This window comes from Podarcis filfolensis (genome assembly GCF_964270895.1).
Source record: "Podarcis filfolensis genome assembly, chromosome: 3".
NCBI lineage: Eukaryota > Metazoa > Chordata > Lepidosauria > Squamata > Lacertidae > Podarcis > Podarcis filfolensis.
Window position 1 is genome coordinate 76201160 of NC_139606.1, and position 27583 is coordinate 76228742.

The following is a 27583-nucleotide window of genomic DNA, read 5'->3' on the forward strand; positions in this document are numbered from 1 at the left end:
TAAAAGGGTTATTATATTAGCTTATTGAAAACAAAGTCTCATCAAAATAGAAGTTGCAAATATTTATAATTGATACTGTTAAGGTTATGCCATAGAGTCTAGTTAATAATTTTGACTGGAATTCCAGCATTTCAAATCTGAATATTTATTTCCTGTGTGGATCTTTTCTAAATAATGTTGTTCTCTTTTTCTCCGCTGGAAAGAATTTCATTATCCTCCTCTTCCACCCACCCAGGACTGAATATATTTACTTCAATCCCATAACTGCTATTTAAAAGGCACAAACAAATCATGAATATAGATTTTACTTGTTTCAGACTATGACACAGAAGCATTTATAATGCAACTCTGTTCTACCCCAAAACACCGGAGACCATTTCTTTGTATAATTTATTATCTATAACAGTGTATTGAGCAGAGGCTGAGGATACAAATTGTACTTCTGGCTTCAGAACAAGTAGACTTTTAATACATGTTAGTATTTTTTTACAACTAAAGTCAATTTAGAATATGAAAGGGGCAGTTTCAGCTAATACACTGGGACAACTACTAACATTTGACACTAACATCTAGCAAGACAGTTGTTCCTATGTGGGGGGCACCCTTTTGTTTGAGCAGGGGGGAAATGGATAATGCAATGGCCTAATTGCCTGTGAAAAAGGAGAGGACTTGGTAAGACGGGGAGAAGGGTGGCTGGGCAAAATGAAAGGCATCCTAGAACTAATGGAGTCATCATAGCTAGACTATAGGACTACTGCCCTACCCAGCTGCAATCTAATGCACATTTACAACTAGGAAGTAACGCCAACTCAACAAAAGAGAGAGTTCGATTAAACACACAGAGAACTGGAAGGCAAATTTGTCATCTCATCTAGGGATTTTGCTGGAGCAGGAGACTGTTCCCCCATAGAACACCAGCCCATTTGACCAAAGGCTAGTGCCATCTGCTGCCAGACAGAAAATGGTCAACAAAAGGTACCAGCTTGCTCTACCTAGGTCAGAGACAGGGGGGACCAGATGTTGTTGGATTCCACCTCCCCCCATCAGCATCAACCAGAACAGCTAAGGGTCCGAGGTGATGGAAATTTAAGTAGGCTACAATGGAGGGCTACAGGTTCCCTATCTCTGATCTAGATATGTTTCTACCTGCCCCACACCTGATACCATGTTGCGAGCCAAACATGGAGTTCTTAGAACTGTAGAGCTGGAAGGGACCACAAGGATCATCTAGTCCAACCCCCTGCAATGCAGGAATCTTTCACCCAATGTGGGTCTTGAAGCCATGACCCTGAGTTTTATGGTCTAGCAATTGAGCACTTAGCATTTGTTAACACTTCCAGGTGCTCAAAGAACTGCACATGCCATATTTGACCTCTGGTCTTCACTCCTGTCATAACAGAGTGTTGTAGTCAAAAAAGGTTCATGTATGCCACTGTGGCCGCAGTCTCTTGAAACAGTGGATTACAGCTGCCATTCTATATCCACTTTCCTGCGAACAAGCTCCACTGAGCTCAGTCGCAGCTAGTTTTGTGCAGACATGTATGAACTTGTGTTGTAAACTATGATCCTGTTGTAATGAGTTAATCTCCATAGTAAATCCTGAATCTGCTTTGAAACCTCTCTGTTTATCTTTTTCACATTATTAAATAGAGGCGATTTCAATAAAGGTCAAAATTAAATTCTGCTGCCACATCAGATAAATAAATGCTCCTCCAGTATTGAATCTTTGGAAGTTCATTTTCTACACTGGCATGTTTCATTTGCTGATAACATAAATAAGAGCGATATTGAAATAGAAGGCAGTAATATGAGTCAATGTGCTGCACACTTTAAAATTTAAGCTGACGAGGTTTATAAATTATTAGATGTATTTAAGAAAGTACATTCTACTCATTCTCCTTGCAGAAGGACAGGATGTCAACATTTCTATTGTGGTACTTAACAGTTTTTCTTCTTCTTCTGAAAATAGTGAATACATGTATCAGATAGCCTAAAAATGTGGACTACCAAGGAGATCAGAAGCTTACTCTGTTGCACAAACTTTCACAGAATTGATACTCCAAATACATGGACAGATTTATCCTCGCATACTCATCATTCTTGATTGTACTCCTTTTCTATGCCACTCATTTCCCACCCATGACTCCATCCCACTCCAGCTGTTTCACCAGTGTATCTGATATTTCTCCAGGGTAGTGGCGCTTCTTCCAAATCCTATAGCTCCTCTGTTGCTGAACCTTGACCTTAATCAACTTAAGTTTTTTGACTGGTTGACAGTCCTGTTTCATGGGTTTAGCATTCATTCAATTTAATAACGTCCTATAGTATAAGCTCTTGAATTTACTAGGCCATCCTCACTCTATAGCTCATAATTTTTATAAGGTCAAAGAACTACTGAGAGCCTAATGCAATCCTCCATGACATTCATTTGCCTAGGAAAATCAACTTGTGCCCTTTGCAAGGAACTAAGGATTCCCTTTGTTTGGATGAAGGATACAGCACAAGCCTGACTATTTATGAACATCTAAATATAGGAGTCTTTGGAACCGTCCTTTAATTTCTTCGGTAAGGTGAGCGTTAGCTTCCTACTTGAAGCAGCCTACCTTCCATTTGGAAGCACATTCAGCATGCGTCATTGTGGTAACCCAAAAAAAGTAAAGTGGTGATGTTATAAGGCAATAGGTCCAAAATGAATGACACATTAATAACTTGCTTACTTAAGTACAGCATTTTTTCTCAACTATTTCTACAGAAAAGCCTCATTAAGCTAAAATGGTTTGTTGCAGGTTTGTTTTCCAAGTCACACTTGCTGACTTTGAAAAGCCACAAGGCCCCTTTATTCCAGAAACCTTGTAAAACCAACAATGAAAGCAAGTTGTATTTTATGTTGACACAAGAATCATTGTCAATAAATCCATTGTATAAATACTAACACAGCAAGACATGATATTGCCCATAAAGATCTGTGCTTCTATCTCATGTCATGACAACATTTAACCCACAGAACCTCATCCCCAATAAAGATTTCAAATGTGCACCAGTTCATCTTCTTCTTGTCCTCCTCCTAAAAGACTATTTAGTTATTAATGTGCATATTGGACAGAACTGAACACTCAATCAAGTACTTCGGGAAAAGAAAAGGCTAAGGAGTAAACACAAATCAGGAATAAGGTGGTTGAATGGCGCCCTTGTATGCCTCCTTTTGACAACTCCTGCAGCCAAGTTGGTGCCAAATGCTCTGCTTTCCTCTGGAATACATCAGCGAGGCTGAGAGGGAGGTATTGTTGTCTAAGCAGCCCAGGACCTCTACACATAATGTCCAGGCTTGCACACTATGGAAGGTAGCTTCAGTGCTGCTAATGCAGTGGTATGACTTCACCCTTAGAGGCACACTCCACTGTCTCTCGAGACAGATAGGTGCCAACAATATATGTTAAGAACCATGGCCAGATCCAGCCTGTCCACATATAGCCTGGACAAAAATAACAAGGTAAATGTGCATCTGCATTAATACCAGCTGTTCACCTGCTTTCTATTTTGATATGCACCCAAGTCTATTTTATTTGCTAAATGAGTTTAAACCAGGAAGGGGAAACCTGTGATACCTCCCCCTCCCCTCCCCCAATACAAAATATTATTTGACTCTCATCAGGCTAATGGTCAGGAATGAGGAGAGTTGCATTTCAACAATATTAGGGGTGGGGGTGGGGTGAAGTGTTTTTCATATCTGGCATAAAGAAATTATGCTGTGGGAATATACGTTGAAGTTCAAAAAACCAATACTAAATAACCTTAAGTAAAAATACTCTGAATATTTTATAGAATGGAGTGATATAACTTGATAAAGAAAAACAATTCTGAACACACTTTCTGTTTTAGGAATTATCATTATAAGAAACCTGCCTGATGAAGACCTCTGGATACAACACACCTTCATGCTCTTAAACCTTGATTATGAAACGAAAAGAATATCATCCTTTCCTCCCTTCCGTTATGAGGATTGCTCAGAACACATATCTGCACATTATTTCTCCGTGTTCAGGAAATAAGCCATTCCAGGAAACAAATCATGGGGAGAATTTAGCTGTGGAAACTTTCCTACTGCAACCCTGGCTCTATTCTGCCAGAGGACAGGATGCTGTCAGTGTGACAGAGCTGGCACCCAAACTAGCATGCTTCGCCAAGCATACATGATGCAGTTGTTTCATTTTAATCTTGGTAGCGGAGTGTCCACGTAAGGCACTCCTGACAAGATCAGAGGTTTTCTGGAAATGGAGTTTTATTAAGAAACCATAATGAAAGAGCAAGTTAACTGTAAAGGCTCTTTCCAAAGGAGGGAGGAGGAGATAGAAAGAGCCACGAGGAGTGTTGTTGACTGCAGTGGAGCTTGCAATGAATTGCTTCAACTTCTGAGGTGAGAGGATGGAGGAGTTGCAGTGATAATTGGGAAACTGGCAAGTGGGGCAGAGAAGCAGAAAGAGGCAGAGGGAGAGGGAGAAAGGGAGTTATAATATCTTTCCCTTTTTATGCTCTCTCCAGAAGGAGAGGGAATGGGGTTTGGCAGTGCAAGAACAAGGACCCTGCTGGAAGTTCCCAACAATTTAATTAGGCAGAAGGTCTGTCAGCAAAACTAACAAATGACACACTTGAAAGACTGGGCAGCCTTGAGGAACAGGATTCTTAGAGAGTTTTCTGTAGTTCAGGGGTTCTGAGTCAGCTACAGCCTTGATTGCAAACACTCACAAAAGTGTTGGGTGGTTTTAGAATGATGTTTTGCAGGTTAACAAAAGAAGTCCCACCTCCCCACCTAACAAAAGAGAAGTGATGGGCTTTTGCAGTACATCTTGGGAAGCGCACTCACAATCTCAAGGGTAGCTGACATGGTCTCCTCCAGATGTTGTTGGACTCCAACTCCCATGAGCTCCAGAGAGCATGGCCAATGGTCAGGAACAGTGAGAGCTGTAAGCTGTAGTCTAGCAAAATCAGGATGGCCGATGTTGGCTACCCCTGTGATGGACAATACAGGTTTGCCTTGATTTTAATAAACATGGATAAAAATTTGGCTTTGTGATTTTCAGAAGTCCTGTACTGAGTAAAGGCACTCCTTTGTCCATTAAAATAGAGGTTTTCAGTGCGAACTTCAAATTCAGAGTCTCCAATGATAGGGTGGAATCAAGCAGTAGACCCAGGCTACGTACTTGATCTTTAGGAGGAATGCACAACAAGCAATGAACCCAGTTTTTGGACCTAGGAACCCCCCAGCCCCCTTGTCAGCATACAACTTCTGTTTATTGCAGCCATCTAGGCACTGGCCAAAGACCTGCACAGCTTCACCTGATTCTGAAGGAGAGATACAGAAGGACTACTGCAAAACAATGCTTCTAACTCCCAACCTATGGAGCCAGATGGCATCAAGCATCAGTTGCACTCCGCTTGCCTTTCTCTCAATGCAGATATAATCAAGCAGGGTGACCAAAGAAACTGTTTCAAGGCCAACCCCAGGCCTGGTGCCAGATTGAAATGGGTCTGAATAACTGAATGTGGACAGTGTTCTCGAAGCTACCAGCTTGAGTTTGACCAAACTGCAGGAGGCAGTGGAAGACAGGAGTGCCTGGCGTGCTCTGGTCCATGGGGTCACGAAGAGTCGGACACGACTAAACAACAACAACAAGCATGCCTGAAGCTGACTACCTCCTTCTCAAGCACCTTGTGGCAAAGGCGGAGCTAGCTGCTCCAACACATGGAGCGGCCCACCGGGGCAGGGCTAGCCGCCCACAGGGGGGGGGGGCGGCAATGCACATCCCAGGGGGGTGCACATCCCGGGGGCGCTACCTGTGGTGATGTCACCCCCCTCAAGGATGACACCTGGGGTGGACCGCTCCTGCCTTGCTCCACCACTGCCTTGTGGTAGCTGCCACAAGCTTCTGGTTCCAGAGAGGTCTTCTCCATGACATTGCAGGAGGTTGGACTAGATGACCCTCACGGTCCTTTCCAATTCAACAGTTCTATGATTCTATGAGGGACTGTGCTGCCGCCGCCACCAGTCCTGTCTTCCTGCTGCAAAGAGATGGAGAAGCTACTGCCAGTACCAGTCCTGAAAAGGAATGGCACTGAGCAGAGCCCAGCAGTGAGGTCCACATTCAGAACAGCAAAACCAGGGGATGAAATGGCAGAACAAATGAACACTTACGGTGGAATTACAATGAAAACGAACTTTTCCATCTCTCCCCCTTCCCCATGGTCATTCCTGATGTGCCCTTTGCTTGCAGAAAGAGAAAGAGATTACATATGGGTAGGTGCGTGAGAGTGTGCGCCATTCCAGATACCCAGATGTGTCCTTTATTTTGAGAAAGAATCTATAGGTATGCGTGTTTCCTTTTTCTCTCCTCCCCACTCACTTTAGCGAGCTGCCCAGCTGGAACCAGTTCAGCAGCTGACGCGCGACCCGTTCCCGGTTACCTGAGCCGGGAAACCACGTGAGCGCCACATCATCTGGGCTTTTGAAACGGAAAGTCACCGAAAGGAGGAAACAGGAAAAGAACGAAGCGAAACCCCGCTGCCAGACGCCCGGAGAAGGGCTCGTTTGAATGAGTGGCGGAGCTTGAGCCTCCAGGCAGGGGACGCGCGTAGGGGCCGAGCCGGTGCTCATTCCCCACCCCGTCACCCGCCCCGGGCGTCCCGCTTCCTCTCCTCCGCGCGCGTCTAAAGGGCGCCGAGCTTCCCGCGCCTTCCTTCCCTTCCCTCAGGGACCAGAGCCTCGCGAGTGCTGAGGGCAGGCGGCAGCGGCGGCGGGCTGGCGCCGGGTGCGAGCGCGAGGCGCTGGCGGGGGAAGATGCTGCAGTCGCTAGCCGGCAGCTCGTGCGTGCGGCTGGTGGAGAGGCACCGCTCGGCCTGGTGCTTCGGCTTGCTGGTGCTGGGCTACGCGCTCTACCTGGTCTTCGGCGCCGTGGTCTTCTCGTCGGTGGAGCTGCCCTACGAGGACCTGCTGCGCCAGGAGCTGCGCAAACTGAAGCGGCGCTTCGTGGAGGAGCACGAGTGCCTCTCCGAGCAGCAGCTCGAGAGCTTCCTGGCGCGAGTCCTGGAGGCCAGCAACTACGGCGTGTCGGTGCTGAGCAACGCTTCCGGCAACTGGAACTGGGACTTCACCTCGGCCCTCTTCTTCGCCAGTACCGTCCTCTCCACCACGGGTAAGGAGGAGGGCGCCGGGCGCCACGCGGGACCAGGCCTTGCCGCGCGTCTCCCGCCTCCGCCCCCCCCCCCCGCTCCTCTTTCTCCCTCACAGCTCCAGTCGGGGGGCCTCACAGGGAGTCAGTGAAGCCCGGAACCGAGGAGCGAGTGCCTCTCCCTCGCCCTCCGAGAGGCCACCCTGAGGGGCCGATGGCTTTCCCCCAGGGCCGAGGCCGGCTTCCAGGCGCCGCTCGCTCGACGAGCAGCCCCTTCTCTCCACACACCTCCCTCCTCCTCTCCCTCCGCGCGCGTCCTTCTTCAGAAGCTCTTGGAAGCCCGGCTTGCCGCCCTTTCCATCCCTCCGCATTGCCTTCGCGCTCTGCGTGCGGGACTCCCGCCGGGTCCAGGGCGCTGCAGAAGGGAGCGAGGCTTCGTCTGCGCCAAGGTTCCCGAGAGCTCCTGAAGCCGATCTCTGGACCATGTCTGGGCGAAGTCGTCGAAGCGATAAGAATAATAGAAGAAACTGAAAAGTGCCCATCCGTCATCACCAAGGCTGTCCACTCTGCCCCCTCCCGTGGTTTAAAAGTTCAGGCGTTCCTGGCACTTTATGGGGCTATTGTCATGCATGTGGCTGCAGAACCTCATACACACACACACACACACACACACACACATAAACAGCACAGGGTAGAGTCCTAGGACGGATTCTTTTACAATGTTTATATTTGATATTTACTTAAATAGGTGAGTAGAACCAATTGTGGCTGGACTGGTTGTTCAATTTTAAAATGGCTGTTTTACCCAACCCTGACAATGTACACAAATGTGAAGATGGTGTAAGAAGCACTCAAAGGGCCCTTTCGCACATGACCTTAAAAGAAAAAAGCTCAGCAGTAATATGGATGTGATGCTTATGTTGCCTAAAATGTACATTGAAAACACTCAAAGCTGCTTTTTGGCTGCAGTCCTAAACACACCAGAAAGTGACCACCGAGAGCTTACTTCAAAGCAGACATGCTTGCAGTCAGTTCTCAGATGATGTAAAGGTCTGTACACTTCCTGCATCTGTAATTCAAGAATAAAAAATGCATGGGTAAGAACGTACATCAGTTCAAAACTTTATAATCTAGTCAGCTTTCTGAGCCACATTAACAAATGATGCATTCCAGGAAAAAAAGGAGCAATATTTGTGAAAGTAACTTTACGGAGCTGCTTTGGTTCCCATACAGAACAGGGCCAAGACATAGGTTATAGGTTTCTAATTAACCAGAGTTTAACATTTTTGAAGCAAGCCTTTGAGCTGCATGTTCAGTCAAAAAAATAAGCACGTTGCAGTGTCATGTCAATACAGCTTTCAGAAATTAGAGAGGAAAACCTAGGGCTAATTGATGGGTGAATATTTGAGTCTTGTATCTTGTAGCATGTGTGTGTTCTCAACAGTCTGTTACACAGGTGGAGCTGGACTTTGAACAAAGGACCCCCTTGATGAAACTTGGCAACCATGTTACTAGACCTTTTCTATCTGCTTCTCTGATGTAATATAAACAAATATAAACTAGAGCTACCAGTTGCAACCTTGAAATGCTATAAAAGATGTATAGTATAGTCTGATTTAGTGAAACTTATTCCCACTGACATAAACAGTTTAGGGGGTGTTAAACAGTATTAGGAAAGAATTCAGTGCTATTCTGTGTACATTTAATCAAGTCCTGCTGTGTTCATTGTGGCTTACTCACAGATAAGTGTGCATCAGATTGCAACTCTACAGTATTTATTTTAATAATGGTTGGATGAAAGTTGTATGTTGAACTGAATTTAGGAATAATTGCTAGAAAGAGTTGTGGAACAGGTTCCATTCTGTCAGGACAACTTGATGGATGCTTTACCCTCATATGTACAATCATGGCATGGTTATCTATCTGGGCAGAAAAGTAGCAATAAGGGCATCACTTTTCAAAGAGTTGAGAACCATGGTTATACATGCACAATAAAATGGTTTTCTCTTATTTCAGGGCAGTCAATAGGCTCTGGATCAGTTTTCTGAGCAGAGGGGCCAGGTTGCCCCCAAGATTGAAGGGGACCGGTGCACATTGTGTGTGTGTGATGTCACGCATCGTCTAAAGGAGCCTTAGTGCTCTGGAGGAGCCGGCTGCTGAATCTGCAACATGTGTGATGTCATGTGTGTGTGATGTCGTGTGTGTGTGTGATGTCGTGTGTGTGTGTGATGTGTGCCAGGCTCCTCAACATTGAGGGGGCCCAGTGCCTTTCCAACAAAGATTTTGAGGGGGCCCTCAAGAGTGTTAGCCCTCTAGAGTTTGTGTGCCTGTTTCTGAGGTATCACTTGAATGACTTAAAAAGCATAGACAAACAGTTCTCTCTCTTTATTTCATAAACGTGAGTTTTCAAAATGAGGATGCAACTTTCCCCCTTACCTTTGGTTCCTAATTCCCATTTAAACTTCAGTGTTCTCTGAAATCAGATTATGGCCTTGGTATCAAGTTTGCCATTCATTACATTCTGCCTAAGAGAAGCCTAGCAAAAATAAATGTTTCCCAGCATCAGAGAAGGGGGTCTAGTATACTTAGTTTATATGTTTTTAGTCTTCTTAACTGGTAGAACTGGAAAATTCAGAAGCTTTGTTTCTGCAGATTGAGGACACAGGTTTTTGCAAGTCTTCTCAAAGATCACAGTGCTGTTGAGATAGTTGAGAGAATGCAAGTCTGCTACTGTGTTTCTCTTGCTTTCTGAATAAGGTGACCTGGTGGGGAGAAGTGGGTATTATATTTCCTCTTACAATGGAAAAACCGATTGCTCATCATGTGCGGTCGAGAGATAAAAGCACACCCATAACTAATTCACAATGCACTCCCAATCGGGGTAGCTTGTTGTCTCTGCAGCTACTTTACTGTGAGCTGTTTTCGGTGCTCTAAATATATGTTGTTATGGTTTTCTCCTGCATCCTAAGCAGCCTAGTTAGGTTTTGTTAAAGTTCTGAATACAGATTCTTTCCAGAGATCAAATATTCTTTGTTAATCACTTATCAGTTCTGTTGAAGTCACTGAGATAAAACTGCTTAACGTGACATAAGGTCACCGCAGCTCTGCCCATCATGACTCATATCACGTCCTGTAACCTGAGCAACATGAATGGCATGGGTCAAGTTTAAGAATCAGTTGCACCTGCTGTATGTAAAGCTTAAGCAGTTGCAGTTTCTTCCCAAAGCTAATTTACGGTTGCTGGAAACTACCACAGTATGATGTGTCCTCTTCACAAGATTGCTTTTTGGTTGCACACAACGTACCTTTTATCAAATGGCACTATTCATTGCTTGAAACTTTTTCAACTTTACTATTTCTTTCCAAGTGAACATCAAAGGCTTGTTACCATTTCACAATTTAGGCAGCTTCAATTGTTGTTTGTTTGTAGTTTGTTGCTATTCAAGCACCACATCATAATGTAATGTGGGGATGCCATTAAGGGGTTAAGTTACAATGACAGATGTATATTTTGACATGTTGTGAAAAACAGGAAATGTGATCCCAACCATATGGAACAAGTAGAACCTGTAATAACACGTGGCAGTATATGCCCAACCCCTAAGAAGAGGAGTGCTCATTTTCAAGATTCCAACCAATCTTAAATAAGAACCTTGTTTTTAAGACCTCTAGAGGGGAGGGAGTTTCAGGAAGGGAGAAAGGAAAAGATACATTTTTTGTCTGCCCTCCTGAAGCCTTTCCCTGTTGTGCTATGTGACACTGGAGGGCATAGGTTTGAGGCTCTTTGAGGTTTGACAGTAAGGAAGAAAAACATCCCTGTGTAGTGCTTAAACAGGATAATTTCTACAGAATAAACTCTTTGGGGCTTCAACTGACAAATTTCCTTTCCACACACACTAATAATCAGTATTCTCCATCCCTCAACTGACATCTTTGCTCAGGAAGCTCACATGTCCTTTTTAGGGTTTTTTAAAAGGGTTTTAAATTTACAAATGTTGCAAGGGCAAATGCTGCTCTGCCATGCTGCCTGCTCGCCCCCCCCCCCCGGGTCACTCACCTCCTTCAGCACTGTCTCCACACTGCCCGCCTCCACCAGCACTGTCTCTGCTGCTGGCATTGATCAGCATTGATTTCTAGTGAGAGAAATCCAAGCAATCTCTCATGCTCCATGAGATCTCACTGGAAATCAGCATCGATGCTCTGCCAGTGATGGAGGTGGCAAGGCAGCTGGCGTGAGGGTGGAACCTTGTGGGACCTTCTGCTTCTCCCCATTTCATAGGTAGGGCAGCCCTGTAAATGTGTTTATATATGCCTAAGGAGTGTCCCAGGTCTGTCACAATTAATACACAGTGACAATGCTATAATACTTTGGACTCAGTGACAGTGTACAGTACTCCAAAAACAGTGAACTAGAAACTGAGCTCGAAAAACTCAGGTTCTGACACTCTATGCTGGTAGTGCAAAAGGCTCTTTTATCTGATGCTGGCAAAACAATCTTGCACAGGAGCAGTAGCCTTACGGTGGCCTCTTTAGATGTGGGAAACAGCTTTTAAGCAGCATGGAAGTGTCAAGGAAGTGTTTTCAGACTGGGAAGCCCATAACTATTTAAATTGGGCAGGGGAAGAATGGATCAGGGTATAGGAGATCAGTTTTGTGCTCTTTTCTATGGCAACAACAAAGCATAGAATCAAATTAGTGTAGCAAGAGGAACTGAAGGTGTTTTCTACAGGCAAGCTATGGAAAGGATGATGGCTGTGATGGCTTTAGGGGTTGCTTGTGCGTAAGTTGCTGCCACTCTGGGCTAGGTTGGCTGGTTAAACCATTTCTCGCTGGACAGCCATCCACTCCGTGGCTGTTCAGTCGCTGGCAGAATCCGTCAGTGGGTGTTTCTTAAACCTTTTCCAACATAAAAGTTGTTTGACGCCCAGTCTCCTCCTACTCTCCCTGCGCGGAAGTCTTCTGCGCAGGAAGGGCATGGGTAGCGGAGGACCTGTGCTCTCCCCGCTGGTGTCCAGTGAAGAGTCCCAGAGCCTGCTCTCTGCTTCCCCCATTGGCCCCCCTCTATCCCTGGTGTTGTGCTGATTTTCTTCCCCAACAGGAGACCTGCCTCTCTCCCTGCTTGGCCTCTCTCCAGCATCGCTGTGGAGCCTCGCCTCCTCCTCCTCTAGTTCCGATGGCAGTTCCCTGACAATGGCTCTACCTCATTTTGTCTCACATGGGATGCTGATTTAGTTATAACTTGGATGGATTATGGGCTGGTAATTTCTCATCTTCTTTTCTTTTTCTTTTTCTATTTGTCAGACTAATGCATTGGCCACTGAATAGAATAATTGTCATCAGGGTGGTAAAAATATCACCGACTTCAGTTACTTGTTATTTTAAAAAATAATCTCCCTTTGTGCAGACTAGTAGTATTGACACTAATGCTTTAAAGGAAAGGCGAGGGGGGGGGACACAGCTTAGGTATGGGTGGAATTCGAGTGCTAATTAAATGTGCAGGAAAGTGAGTCATTGAAACATTTTAACAAGGTTTCTTTTCATAAACATGAGGTGCTTTTAAAAAACTGACTCACACATCACAGTGCCCCAAGTGAAACTGTTGACTTTCAGAGTGGTGTTTGGCAAGCGTCTGTGATGATGAAGGGACAAGTTCTTAGAAAGCATTTCGCATTTCCATTGCACCACATCTGATAACAGCAGTGATGCTTTAAAACATGGGAGTGGAAACCTGCTGTATTAAAATTTGTGGATTTCGTTCCTTTCTATCTCCTTGAAAGAGAAGAAGCTGAAACACACCATAGACACACAGAATTGTACATTTGGAAGGGACCACAAGGGACATCTAATCCAGCCCTTTGCAATACTTCTCCCTTGAGGTTGACTGATACAGTCTTGCAGATAGGTTCACCAAAGTTACTATTCTAATTCGCCTGCCTAAATGTACCAATGGCAGGAATTTGTGTCATAAAGAAATCAGCTTTCATAAGCTTCCCTACATGGTTTCTTGGGGACACTTCTTAGATAGCTTTACTAATACTTCTCCTGGTTGAAAACAATAAAAACTTCCATTTTTGTTATGACTAACAAAGTTTGTGTAACCCAGACTTTCACAGTCCTAGGTCTGTGGGCTTCTTCTCTTCACTGCTTGCATTTTTATACAGCAACATGAAATATTCATTGGAGATTCATTTATAGATGGTGCCTATTAATAGAGAATTAACAGCAAACTATTTCACATGTAAGCACTTTGTTTATTTCTGTAAAATGTTGGTTATAGTCACCACTGTATTTTACAGTATAATTCTATGTATGTCTACTTAGAAGTAAGCCCCACTGAGTTCAATTGGCCCTAGGCTACAATGCCCTATATTCTTGTATTAATTTACTATGCCTTTAACAATTTTGGTCCATAATACCTCAAGGACTGCTTAATCCCTTATATTCCTGTTGGATCACTGAGAGCTTCAAAGGAGTCACTGTCAGTGATCCCCCATGGCTTCGGTGCATGGTTCATATCCATGAACCATGAGCTGTAGGCTCAGTATTGTGAGCTTCATTTTACAGAACTTCCTTCCAGTTGAAGTCAGATAGGACCCTTCCCTGTTGTTCTTCCAGCACCTACTGAATACTTTTTTCTTTCAGCAGGCATTTTAATTAAAATCTAGTTTTATCATTTTAACCAATGTTTACCTTTTTCTGTATTATATTTTCAGTATATTACTGGGAGACAATTATTGTTAAGTGGTATATAAACTGTTTAAATAAATAAACAACACACTTGGGATTCAGTAGACATGCAAAGGGTTGCATAATAAGACAAGTGGTGAAAGAGGCTTCTGTTTTTCTCCTCCATTTTCAGGGAGCTTTCAAATTTATTTGGAATTTTAGTAAACATAAGGTTGAGCTTATTTTTTCATTGTAAGGTGGCCATGAGTGGTAGGTGTGTGTTTTCTTTCCTTCCTATTAAATATTTCTCCCAGCGCTCTATCCAGAAGCTGGCTTATTTAAATTGACTACAATTAATGTAAACCATGATTCCCAGTTCAAATGAAACCAGGCCTCCTCAAAGGCCTGGAGAGGTCCATACTGTTAGCAAAGTAGCTAAAACTGCAGCTAGGAAGCCAACGTCACGTGCAATACTGACTCTTTTTCTTGAAATTAAAATTATGGCCAAACATTTGTTAAAATATTCAAATTAGCAAGTATCATGACATGGTATCATGACCTCTGATAGTTAACTCAAACGCATACACTGCCTGCATTACATCTTGGGTGCAGTTTAGAGCATTTTTCTGTTCTGTTTCTACAACCCTTGCCAGCAATAAGTTCTGATTGATGAACATATTGTAATATTTCTGTACATAAAAAGGTATGTCAGTTTTTCATTCAGAGGTGCCTTTTGAGGCATAAGGGAGAGTTGGTGGCGTGGGACTCCTAGCTGCTCTTCCCCCAAGAAGCACCTCAGATTTCTCCATTTCCTACTGAAAAATAAAGGAGGAAGGATCATTGCAAAGTGACAGTTCAAAGAGGAACAGTGGGATATCGGCAACCATGTAATCATTAACTCACTCCTTGTCCCTCATTTATACTATTTCTCAACCCTACATCAAAGAAATTCGTCTATGTTTCCATAAAAAGAAGTGAATGGATTTTCCATGAGCTTAAGAAATGGTGGGGGGACATGAGGAAAACACAGAAGGGCAAAAAGTTGCTGATGATGGTGCCATGTGGCCCCGTAAAGGTGAGTGAACAAAGAGTGGTAGTTACAGAGTATAAAACCTCATCTGGAAACACCCCAAGAGGACAAAAAAATGAGGTAATGTCTAATAGTAGAATGAGGACCTTGGGATCAAATGGGAAGCTCTGTGGAATTCGATGAGCTTCTGTTTCCTTACACCTACTTTCTAAACACAGCAGATAATAAGTCCTTAAGCACTTACGCTGAGAAACTACACATGAATTATATCCAATATAAATTTATTCCTAAAGCATTCAGTTGTATGTAGATTGCTGGAAATGTAATTTTATATTTCAAAAAATACATTATTTTAAGCATGGAGCAACATTTCGTGAGCCTTTGGAGGTAGTATAACCTCCTATTAATGCAGATAGATCTTGCTACTTCCTAGCTGGCTAGGTGTCAGATTCCAAAAACAGCAGTCATTGCACAAGGATTTTTGCAACCATGTTTTGGAGTTAATACTTCTCAAATGAAGCAGTATCTTTGAAAAGACGTACTACTTGACATCTGCAAAATGCTGAACCAGTCTGTCTATTCTGAAATCTAAGTGTTCGAGTTTCTGCATCTCCCTTTCTCTGCTCTGGTGCATTCTTAACATTTGGAATTTTTTTAGCCATGGATACTTCACTGAGTTTATCTCCCATGAACTGTAGGGTTCCAATTCACTGCTTCTTAATTCGTCATGTACAGTGGTACCTTGGGTTACATACGCTTCAGGTTACATACGCTTTAGGTTACAGACTCTGATACCCAGAAATAGTACCTCAGGTTAAGAACTTTGCTTCAGGATGGGAACAGAAATCGTGCTCTGGCAGCGTGGCAGCAGCAGGAGGCCCCAAAAGCTAAAGTGGTGCTTCAGGTTAAGAACAGTTTCAGGTTAAGAGCAGACCTCCGGAACGAATTAAGTACTTAACCCGAGGTACAGTGGTGCCTCGCAAGACGAAATTAATTCGTTCCACGAGTTTTTTCGTCTAGCGAATTTTTCGTCTTGCGAAGCATGAAATCCCATAGGAATGCATTGAAATTCAATTATGCGTTCCTATGGTCAAATAAAGTCCAAACAAAGCCAAATTTGGTACAACAAGAGTTTATTAAGTGCTCTTTAAAGTCACACATACTGTAAAGAGCATTTCAAAATTCAAACCCAGATTTTTTTTTAAAAAACAGCAGAGTGGCCCAATGGTCACAGAAAATCATAAAAATGCAGAAAAAAACACACAAGCTTCCAGATTCTTGCAAACCCCTCCCCAACTGTTCCCCCAGTCACCCAGCACACAGAAATTCAAACCCAGATTTTTTTTTAAAAAAAACAGCAGAGTGGCCCAATGGTCACAGAAAATCATAAAAATGCAGAAAAAAACACACAAGCTTCCAGATTCTTGCAAACCCCTCCCCAACACCAAGTCCTTGAATTCCAAACACCCCAACCCAAAATCCAAACCCCCCCAAAAAAGTTTTAAAAGTTTAACTTACCAAATGGCTGCAAAAGAAGTTTTGGAAAAGCTTCAAAAATCACCAAAGTCTTCAAAAACCTCAAAAAAGGCTACCACACCGCTTGCTATGAGTTGCTCCTCGAAGTCAAGTAGCAATTGTACAGTATTAACGGTTTTAAGAAAAAGGAGACAAACTTGCAATACATTTTCGTCTTGCGAAGCAAGCCCATAGGGAAATTCGTCTTGCGAAGCAGCTCGAAAAACGGAAAACCCTTTCGTCTAGCGAGTTTTTCGTCTTACGAGGCATTCGTCTTGCGGGGCACCACTGTACCACTGTATTAGGTACCCACATTTGTATCCACCTTTCATCCTGCTCCTGGGCATCCATTCCTATCCATTTTGTATTGAAAACCCAACCCCTGCCTATATCTGCAGCCTTTGTACATGAGACCTAGTTGTCCCAAGCAGAGAAACCTACCAAGACCTTGTCCAACAGGAGTATAAAGATGGATCAGGATTCTGACCTTTATCTTCTTTCATTTGCCATTCCTGGTTGGAAGTTGCTTGCCAATATTGGTCAATGCAACAGCTTTTGTTTTGCATGTTTCCTCTCTGTGACACCAAAGTCAAAGTATTCCTGGTTTATTAAAGGAAGAATAGAAAATTGTGTTCCTCTTCCTGCTCCCTACTTTTATGAGGCTTATTTTTTGCAGATCATAGGAAAGAGCCATAGCTCAGTGGCCAAACACATGCTTTGCATGCAAAAGGTTCCCAAGTTCAATTCCTGGTGTCTCCAGGCAGGGCGTCCTGCTGATGGTCAGTGTTGATATTAATGAGCTAGATGAACTAATGATCTGATCTGATACAAAGCAGCTTCCTATATTCCTGTGTTCCTGGATTTTGGCTGCTTATCTAACAGGGAGAAATACATTTCCCAAGATACATAACCTATTCCTTACTTGGTAGATTGTGTGTGTGTGTGTGTGGGAGAGAGAGAGAGAGAGAGAGAGAGAGAGAGAGAGAGAGATTGGTAGATGGCAATGAATTGCTGTTGACCAAATCATACTGCTGGCATGCTAGTGACAGATGCCATGCACCAGTGTTTAGAAGCCTGTTCTGGATTAATTGCGAATGACATTTGTTCTCAGGCTGAGTCACCATCCTGCACAGGTGCTTTACTCAGCAGTAGCTATCTCCACAGCTGGCAATCGCCACAGTGCACTAGGAATAAACAGTGTTTTTCAAAAGCTTGGATTAATTAGGGTGAGTATTAAAAATTGATGCCCATTTGTAAATGCTGCTACAGAAAATGAAAAAGCACAGCACTGAATGCATCTTTCTGCCTCAGAGAGACACTTGACTTACCATATTCCTTTTTATGTTCTGTTCTGCAGACAAGATAAATGCTGCTAATTAATAGCTTAATATTAACCACATTCACACTTTTGTAGGAGGCACAATTAAGATTTAATCAGTCACAGTGCAAGAACATAGTCCACAATTATTTGCAGTTTTCTTTTTAAATCTGGTTTTGGAGTACAGTTTAGTAACTTTTATTAAGATTCCTTGTAACATTTTTAGGATAAAATATTGTTGCACACCCAGAGCCCTTCGGGTAAGCACACTGCAGTTTGAAATAAACAGTTCATCTGAAAACTGGAAGTACTACCCATCCAGCCCACACCAGAGCACATTTATGCTCCTTGGGTGGTATCCAGCAGTGTCCATCTGCTGCTGGAATATATTTGTTAGCATAGAAGGGAAAGAGGCAACCTCTAGCAATTACTTCTCCCCCCGCAACCCCCCCATCCCTTTAAATCTGCACCAGAGTGCAGAGGTTGCAGGTATGCCCCCGAATGCCTCCCTCTGATGGATTTTCTCCATCAATGGACAGGTGCCATTGGATACCACTCTTTGCAGATATGCTGATAGTTAGCAGCTGTTTATCAATTTAGCTGTGCCTGGCAACATCCAGAGATTACTAGCTGGAGCCTCACCCTAATAACTGCTCTTGATTGTCTGTTGCCTAGCAAGTGGGTAAACAGACAGCTGAGTAAATCGATAGTTTTCTAGTTAGAATACGCAAAGAAACTTCCCAAAGTTTAAATTTCTGGCTTCTTTCATCCTAGCTATTAGGTTTTATTAAGTTGTTGTTGTTTAGTCATTTAGTCATGTCCGACTCTTCGTAACCCCATGGACCAGATCATGCCAGGCACTCCTGTCTTCCACTGCCTCCCGCAGTTTGGTCAGACTCATGCTGGTAGCTTCGAGAACACTGTCCAACCATCTCGTCCTCTGTTGTCCCCTTCTCCTTGTGCCCTCAATCTTTCCCAACATCAGGGTCTTTTCCAGGGAGTCTTCTCTTCTCATGAGGTGGCCAAAGTATTGGAGCCTCAGCTTCACGATCTGTCCTTCCAGTGAGCACTCAGGGCTGATTTCCTGAAGAATGGATAGGTTTGATCTTCTTGCAGTCCATGGGACTCTCAAGGGTCTCCTCCAACACCATAATTCAAAAGCATCAATTCTTTGGCGATCAGCCTTCTTTACAGCCCAGCTCTCACTTTCATACATCACTACTGGAAAAAGCATAGCTTTAACTATACGGACCTTTGTTGGCATTTATTAAGTAGAAATGCATTACTTTGCCCTAGATTTGGTAGATGGTCAAGTTGACTTTGTCGGGGTGGGGGGTATCTAGATTCAGGTAGGTAGCCGTGTTGATCTGACAAAGTCAAATTATATATATAAATTGTCCAATAGCACCTTAGAGACCAACTAAGTTTGTTCTTGGTATAAGCTTTCGCGTGCATGCACACTCCCTCAGATACGGGGGGCGGGGGGTATATTTGCCATTGTTGTATTAACTAGTCCTGGTGCAGTTTCGTTATTTGAAAGTCTGTTGCCTGGAAACAAGATTCAGAAACTTTGATATCTTTTGATACCTTTTCTTGTCTTCTGTATTGCTTTTGGGGCTTGGGTGTGGGTGTATACACACACACACACACACACACGCCCTGGAAGGGAGCATTTTGAAGGCACCACGGAATTCAAATTTATGTGGATTCCTTGGAGGACCTGACCCTTGAGCCCATCAGCAAAATTTGCCTAGAGTTGACATAGTGGAAAAAGCCACCTACCCCTTCCCTTTGCCCTCACTGTTAAGAGTCCCCAAGGCTTGGGATGTACTCATGGGCCTTTTACTCCACTCCCCCTCTTCCCCACCACAGTCCCACTTTGGATTGCCCCTGCCTTTCATTGTGCTTTCATAAAAGCAATATGTGGCACTTGTGTCTATCATTTTGTTATTTTTAGTGTTAAAGGGGCAGAAGTTAAGCTGGTGAAACTTTTCTGGCATAGAGATGAAATGCTGAAAATATTTTTATCTGCTTTCATATCTGCATGTTAGGGCTATTACAAAGTTGACAACCTTACATATGTTTAGGATAAGATGGTAAAAGCTAAAGGAACATAATATTCCAGTATGGTTATAGTAACACTGAAATTGGTATTTTAAGACCTGCAGCTTTACCCCTCAGACCTTAAAAGAGCATTCTTACTGATGTCTTCAGAAACCTGTCTGCAGGAAGTCTTTGCATTATATGTTGAGGTCAGAATGAACGGTAGCAAAAGTTAACCATGACAGATGGGGTAGCATGCTGGGAATTATAGATGAGGTTTGAAAAATCAGCATGCTTACTATCTCTGATTTTAAGTAGAAAGCACAGAACACCATTTGTTAATGCAGAATTTAATTTTTTGGCCTTTTATCTATTCTGCTTAAAGAAATTGTTGTGGTCAGAGTGATTTTGTGGCTTCTTCCCTTCATCAGTTTCTTATTCGTGAGTGGAGCACATGTTGTCCCTATGAGCTTGTTAATTACACCCAAATTGCAATGGTTTAATGGTTCAGCTTGAGTTGACATTGCATGCTGAGCTTGTGTATATAGTACAAGCTGAGCAGATTAAGCAAGCAAGGACCATACTCTTATCACGATTCAGCTACCGTTCCTTTATTCCACTTAGTCATTTTGTCCTATATTGGACAAAAACAAACATATATTTTCCTCTGCTGCTATAGCTGGCATTTACACATGTATATGCCAGAAGTTTAATACTGCATTTATCAAAATTACTATTTAAAATGGCGGGGCGGAGGAGGATGTGTGCCCCTGGCCTAATTTAATGTAACTCTCCAGATGCTGCATTCCTCTCTCTCTCTCTCTCTCTCTCTCTGTGTGTGTGTGTGTGTGTATGTGTGTAGGCAGCAGAAGAGGCAGCTCCATCCAGAAAACCTTGGGCAAATCCTTGTGCTGAGCTATGGAAATGGGGGCGGGGGAGAGCTCAGAAGGCAGAAGCTGAAAAACAAAACAAAACCATAGGAATGGATGGAGTTGTGAACCTGATGGATCCATGCGAGGAGGGGCAGGAAGCCCTCTGCATGTGATCAGAAAATATCACTTAACCGAATAACTCATTTAATTGAATCAATTACATTGAATCACATTTGTCATTTTCTTGCCAGTTCACTTGCTATGGAGAGATCTTTTTATGGTCAATCAAGGCTCTCTTTGGGTTTCACCATCCTGAATAATTTCATGTTGCTCATAATCTTGGTACCTTCTAATCCATCTTTCTAGGGAGGAGTTAGAAATGGGGGCAGACAACCTGCAATATGCACAGAGGGATGGAGCAATAGAAGCACAAAGAGAGAGAGAAATGGGATAGCAATCCTGCAAACTCCATACACTTCCCAGGTGCACACATTGCCATTTACTCCAGTTCAGTGTGCTCCCACAGCTGGCAGTCAAAGTTGTGTATACACAATATTGGTCACAAGCCATCTGTATCCTGTAGGTTCTTGATAAATACCCCTGTTTTATGCACTTTTCCTCAAATCAGCTTCTATCCAGTTAGATAATGGAAAGTGCAGTTAAGCATGCATAGATGACAACTTCAGTGGAGTTCATTGTGGGAAGACAGTGAATTAACATATGCAGAAATAACACAGATCAGAAACAGATTGATCAGTCCATCTCTGCTCTGAACATGATATGCCAGGGTCATAGAATGGGAGAGAACTGTTGCTTTGAAGCCCTGTGTGTAATTTTCCCTGGAGTATCTGTCTGGCCAGTATTTGAAACAGATGAACTAGGAGGACTCTTGATCTGATGCAACAGGTTTCTTCTTGTGTTATTCACAGATTACACTCATTTCCTCTCTATTTTATGATTTTGTATATCTCATGTGCATCCAGTTTAGAGCAGTAACAAACTACACACTTCTATGAGAGAAAAACTTGTGCTCCCGTACGGTTCATCAAAATAGCAGTTGTGTCAATATTGCAGGATGGATGGATGGCATTTTGGCAATTTATTTCATCCATGGAATATTTTATCTGCTGAGAGACAGGCCTAGAGAGAGGGACAAGAAGTAGTTTAAGTCCTTTCCAGGCTTCATGACTTATTACAGTGTTGTTTTTTTAAAAAATCTTCTATTTGTAATCTTTGCAAAATGAACCCAAACAATCAAAGAGGCTGAAAATAAACTTATCAGTCCTAGGGGATGTTAAATTATCTGGCTAATGGATTATCTAAACGCCAACAAAAAGCAGGTCTATATAAAGTTATCCTGAACGTTGATTTAATGGGCTCTCCGAGGAATAATGCCATAAATTAGGTTTAGCATGCTTATTGGTGAGCTAGAAACTGGGCTGAAAAGCAATCTTCAAATACGTGTTGAAATGAGTCACATTTGAAAGGGGATTTTGTTAGATTGATCTAATGTAACAAGACAGAAGAACAGACTAACGCCTGAAGTAACTTGCTCCTGGGTCAGAGTCTTGCCACCCCGGTGAGAGCAAGCACGATCTTGCCTGTGCTCTCCAGAGCTTGTGATACCTGCGGGATCTATAACAATACAGGTGAAACTTTTTTCTTTCTTTTTTTGCAAATTAAATCAACTTCAAAGGAGAATAATCCTTGAAATTTCATTGTTACAAAGAGAATGTTAGCTTTGATTTGTGTTGAACTTCAAAGCCAAATATCACCAAGCATTGTAATAACTTCTTACAACTCACATGAAAATTACAAGGCACTTAAATGGAACACGAATTGCAGTCTACTAGTCTGCTGAGTCTATAGGGATAGCAAATGTTTTGGCCTTAGCACTCAGAAAATAGTGTGGGAACTTGCATCCATCAGATAGTCAAGAAATTGGGGGGGGGTGCTTGTGTGTTTCTGTATATGTCTTAAGAGGTCTTGCAAGCTAATGCTCCAATTATTTCTGCCTTTGCAAATATATATTGAGTCAAAATCTCAACCTGAGACCCCAAACACACAGGAATAATTTGATGCTGGTGTATAAGAAGTTGCTTCTTATACAGCTTCACGCAGTGGTGTAGCGTGGGTTGTCAGCACCCGGGGCAAAGCAAGTAATTTGCGCCCCCTAACCCGGTAGGGGCAGAGAGCTGCGAGTGCGAGCGCGCGCCCCCGATGTTGCGCCCGGTGCGGCCAGCCCCCCTGCACCCCCATGCTACGCCACTGGCTTCACGCCTGACATGCAGAAAAATAGTGTGAGGAAAAGGGGGTGGGGTAAATAATGAAAGAGAAAGGAAGAGGAAATTGTGTTTGGCAGCTCTGTCATTAGGCAAAGTGAGGTATTTGTCTGAGGTGCCAGGTGCCAGGGTGCAAAGCTGGGTTTCATGACACCTGCCCTTCAGCCCTGTAGCCTGCTGCCTGTCTGGTTAGTGCCTCTAAGTGAAATGGAGGAACACCATCTCGTGAGCAAATATTATGTTTTAAGTGCGTTTTAAGTACATTATACAAATGTGACACTAGATCAGGCTTCCTCAACCTCGGCCCTCCAGATGTTTTGAGACTACAATTCCCATCATCCCTGACAATGGCCCTGCTAGCTAGGGATCATGGGAGTTGTAGGCCAAAAACATCTGGAGGGCCGAGGTTGAGGAAGCCTTCACTATGGCAAATTCAATATATTTTTCAAAACATTTTTCAAAAAAGCATTTTCACAGTGTGAAATGCCATTTTTGCATTTCCTTTGAATTAGGCAAAAGGTCATTGCCATTTTTATTGCCAATTTATACTGAGCGGAGGTGGGGTTAGTGAATGAATGAAAAGAAGAAACATCCACAAACCTTTCTGGTACATGAGTGGAACAAAGCACACTCAGTCAGGAGCTCCAGGTGCAAATCATTCTCTTCCACTCTGATCAGTCCCCTCCTGAAAAACGAGCAGTTCACAGGTCAGACTGTTTTTCCAAATCTCACTCCCGTCTCTCTTTCTATGTTAACAGGTTATGGACACACTGTGCCTTTGTCAGATGGAGGGAAAGCCTTCTGCATCATCTATTCAGTCATTGGAATCCCCTTTACACTGCTTTTCCTGACAGCAGTGGTGCAGCGCATTATTGTCTATGTAACAAGGCGGCCTGTGCTGTATTTCCATGTCCGCTGGGGCTTCTCTAAGCAGATAGTTGCCATCATCCATGCGGTGATTCTGGGCTTCGTTACTGTCTCGTGCTTTTTCTTCATCCCAGCAGCGATATTTTCTGTCCTTGAAGATGACTGGAACTTCCTGGAATCTTTTTACTTTTGCTTCATTTCGTTGAGCACCATTGGCCTTGGTGACTATGTTCCAGGAGAAGGTTACAACCAAAAATTCAGAGAGCTGTATAAAATAGGAATTACATGTGAGTAGCAAACTACTGGTACAAGTAAGAGGGTGAATATTTTTTAGAGCTGTGTTTCTTGGTGTTTCTTTTGTGACTTTTGCAAAGCAGTCCCATTGAGTCTAGCCATTCATACAGCAAAAGTAAATGGAAAAATCCAGATTGGATTTTTGAAATGTGTATCAAAACTCTGTTAAGTATGTTTTTTTTTTAAGGTGTGGAATCACATGTTTCAGAGGTGCTCCCAAATCCTATTTGCTATGGAACTGTTATCCAAAACACCATTCTGAATGATTTTGAGAAAGAATAAGATGCAAATATACTACATTATAAACAAAAATCAATGTTGTGGGCCACATAGTGGGCTACAAAGTGTCTACCATATAGATATTTAAAGATGCACCTCTCTACGTGGAATTAGTAATAGCTTGTGACTCAAGCACAAGCCATTCCTACCTGGTAGCATTCATATGACACTGTAGATAAAGATTTTTTGGAAGCTTCAGCTGGTGCAGAATGACTTACTGGGCTGTATTCAACATAGCTCTAAGTTGCTGGTTCCACCAGCAGAAGGATTTTTCCTTGTGCATTGAAACATTCTCCTTCCCCCCTGCCCTCTCCCTAAATCTGAGCAGATTTGGGAGTGGCATGGGGTGCACAGAAGGAGGAAAGTCCTGTTACATTGGCAGTAATCCTTGCGCATGCGCAACTATTTAAAGGAATGCCACACATTGTTTTCAAAAGAGCTTTAAAGACCTAAAGATTCCAGTCTGCTCATAACTGAATAACGTTTCTGGTTTATATTTTATAAGCTGCGGTTTTAATTGTGGGTGACAAAAGTTTTTATACTGCTGTTTCATTAGCTGTATTTTATACTTTTACTGTTTTACAGTTTTATTTGTAAATTACATTGAGAATTCTTATACTCGAAAGCCTGTGTGGAAATATAGTTCTAACTGGAGAGATAGAGCCCCTTCCATTTTGGAGACCTCTCTGACTTGGAGCATTGTAGCAGACATACCTGTATTACCAATTCACATTTTAAACACTGTTTCCATTTCTTCCTAGGTTACCTGCTGCTGGGCCTCATTGCAATGCTGGTGGTTTTAGAGACTTTCTGTGAACTTCACGAGCTCAAAAAATTTAGGAAAATGTTCTATGTGAAGAAGGACAAGGAAGAGGACCGAGTGCACATAGTAGAACATGACCAGCTCTCCTTCTCTTCAATTTCAGACCAGGCGGCTTCTTTGAAGGAAGATCAGAAAATAAATGAACCTTTTGTGACCCCACAGTCTGCAGTTAACTGTGACGGCTGCATAAACAATTAACCAAGGGCTTCCGTTTCAATATCAACTGTGCACTTACATCCCTTCAGTTAGAACTAGTACCATTAATGAAACTATAGAGGCAGAAGGCTATGCTATATTATCAAGTACTCATTGCTGGGAATATTTTTAAAGTGTATGAGCCAAATAAAGCTCTCTTTAGCTGGAACAACATTATGGGAATGTTGGCTGGGGGGAGGAAATGTGCATTTGGGAACCCCTTGATTAATGGTGCGTACACGGAGCATACATTGGGGACTCTAGATTTGATCAACAATTCAGTTCTCATTTCCCCAGACTGCTGCCCTAAGTCCCCTCCCGCCCCCCTGAAAATCATGTTGTGGTTCATTGACAAAATAGGAGCTTTCTGATGCCATTTGCAACTTCTGGTTTTGAAACATGAATGGGGGACTGAAGCATTGAGTTGGAAGGGTTTGTTGTTGTAGCCCAGAAAACAGGAATAGTCTCTTGCCATGTCTCCTTCAGTGAGATTCCCAAATGACTGGGTTCATGCGCACTGGGCTATCTCTGTACTCTCTCTCTCTCACACACAAATACCCTAAAGTGGAAAGATCCAGAGCAAGTGCATTGTACCAGTTCTGCAGCTATTTTAAAGCTCAGCTGCATACCTTCGAAGCCTGGCTCAGTAAGGATAAAGGCAGACAGATATTCTAAAGTGTGGTGGGAAGTGGTTTGAACATTATTTGTTGTATGCCAATCACACTTCGAATGTATCTGATTTCACCCTCAAGTGTACTACAGTCGTCATTACTGAGCAAGAATTCTATATCCTGCTTCCTGTCAGAAATCAAACTGGGTGCTTTCCTCCTGGCCTTAAAAAATAAATAGCAAAAGGGGTGTTTTTGCAACTGATTTCAGTGGATATAGGATCAGGGACCCATGAGCACCAGCATATACAGCACTTGTAGGCACAGCTTAGGGGAAAGCCATCTTCCTTAGCACTCTCAGACACCCCTTTCGCTCTAATTTTACCCCATAGGCTGTGAGTCTCAAACCATTTATTGTCAAGTGGTTTCAGAGATATGGTCCTATCTGTTCAAAGTACTAGTCAAGCCAAGCGCTGAAGTATCGACTTCTGTGAGAAAAGAAAAATACTTGAAACTTGATCACCTAAAAGCACTGTATATGAGTTTAGTTAATACCTAGTGTTTATTAATAGATTTTATACCTTTACTAGGAAAGTTGACTCTCTTGATAAATCTGCTTTAAAATCTATGCGAGCTGAAGTTTATATTTGAGAAAACACAACTCAGAAATGCTTTTTAAATTTGATTTGAAGCGTAGTGTATTTGCATGTTCTGATCCAAGCGGATATTTTTGTACAGCCTAAGTTGGTTCTGTTTATAATGTTTAAACCTTCGTTTGTGTACATAAATGCATATATTTATATACTGTACATATGTTGTAGATCACCAGAATTTAACTGACTTGGCTGTGAAATTTTAAAGGTATCTTCATCCACAGATTTCTCTATATAGAGAAGTAAAACTCAGAACTGTGGCGCTGAAAACAATGACTTAACTCCTGACCAAATGAATGTGGAAGGGTAAGTCTGTAGGGCTGCAATTTTAAAAATCATATTTTTTAAATAGGCCCAGCCCACCCATCTCGCTGAGGCTGCTGGTAAGTAGCTTGTCTGCTGCGGCCTTCATAGTATACTGTATCATGGAATCCTGTTTTAAAGGGAAATTCTAATGACAGTCGATTCTGGGAAACAGGGACAAGTTGAATTAATTTCAGACTTTCTTTTTTCAAGAGTATGCTCATTTGCAATTATTATTAGTACTAAAGCACAGAACTTAATAATGGACAAGCTGAATACCATACCGTGTTATATATTAGCTAATCAGCATTTCAAAGTTGAATAAATAAAAGTGTGGCTCCAGTTGTCTTTTCGTGTGATGTCTTAACTGCTTGTTTCCATAATTGACCAGATGTATCTAAGGGCTTCGAAGGACTGCACACTCACTGCTGTGCTCAAGAATCCTTCACCCATTTCCTGCCAAATCGATCACCAGAACTGGCAGCGCTGACCACCTTATTTGATTGCGCAAGACAATGTTTCTGTTCACAATACATCCTCACTGGCAAAAAGAAAAAATATTTAAGAAAAAATAGCCATCCAAAGATCACAAGTCAATGTACACTTCTAATATGCTTAGTACTATTGGCAGCTGCACCCCATGATGCTAAGCGGTAGGCAATGTAGAGCCCC

The 27583-nt window shown here is 42.8% G+C and overlaps 1 protein-coding gene across 1 annotated transcript; it reads left to right on the top strand.

Annotated features, from left to right (window-relative positions):
* The first annotated feature begins 381 nt into the window (after positions 1–381).
* On the top strand, positions 382–27253 carry KCNK1 (potassium two pore domain channel subfamily K member 1). Its single transcript, XM_083606092.1, has 3 exons — positions 382–7187; positions 23648–24043; positions 25091–27253. Exons 1-3 carry the CDS (start codon positions 6833–6835, stop codon positions 25348–25350), a joined length of 1011 nt encoding a protein of 336 aa, XP_083462218.1. The 5' UTR covers positions 382–6832; the 3' UTR covers positions 25351–27253.
* Positions 27254–27583: the final 330 nt, after the last annotated feature.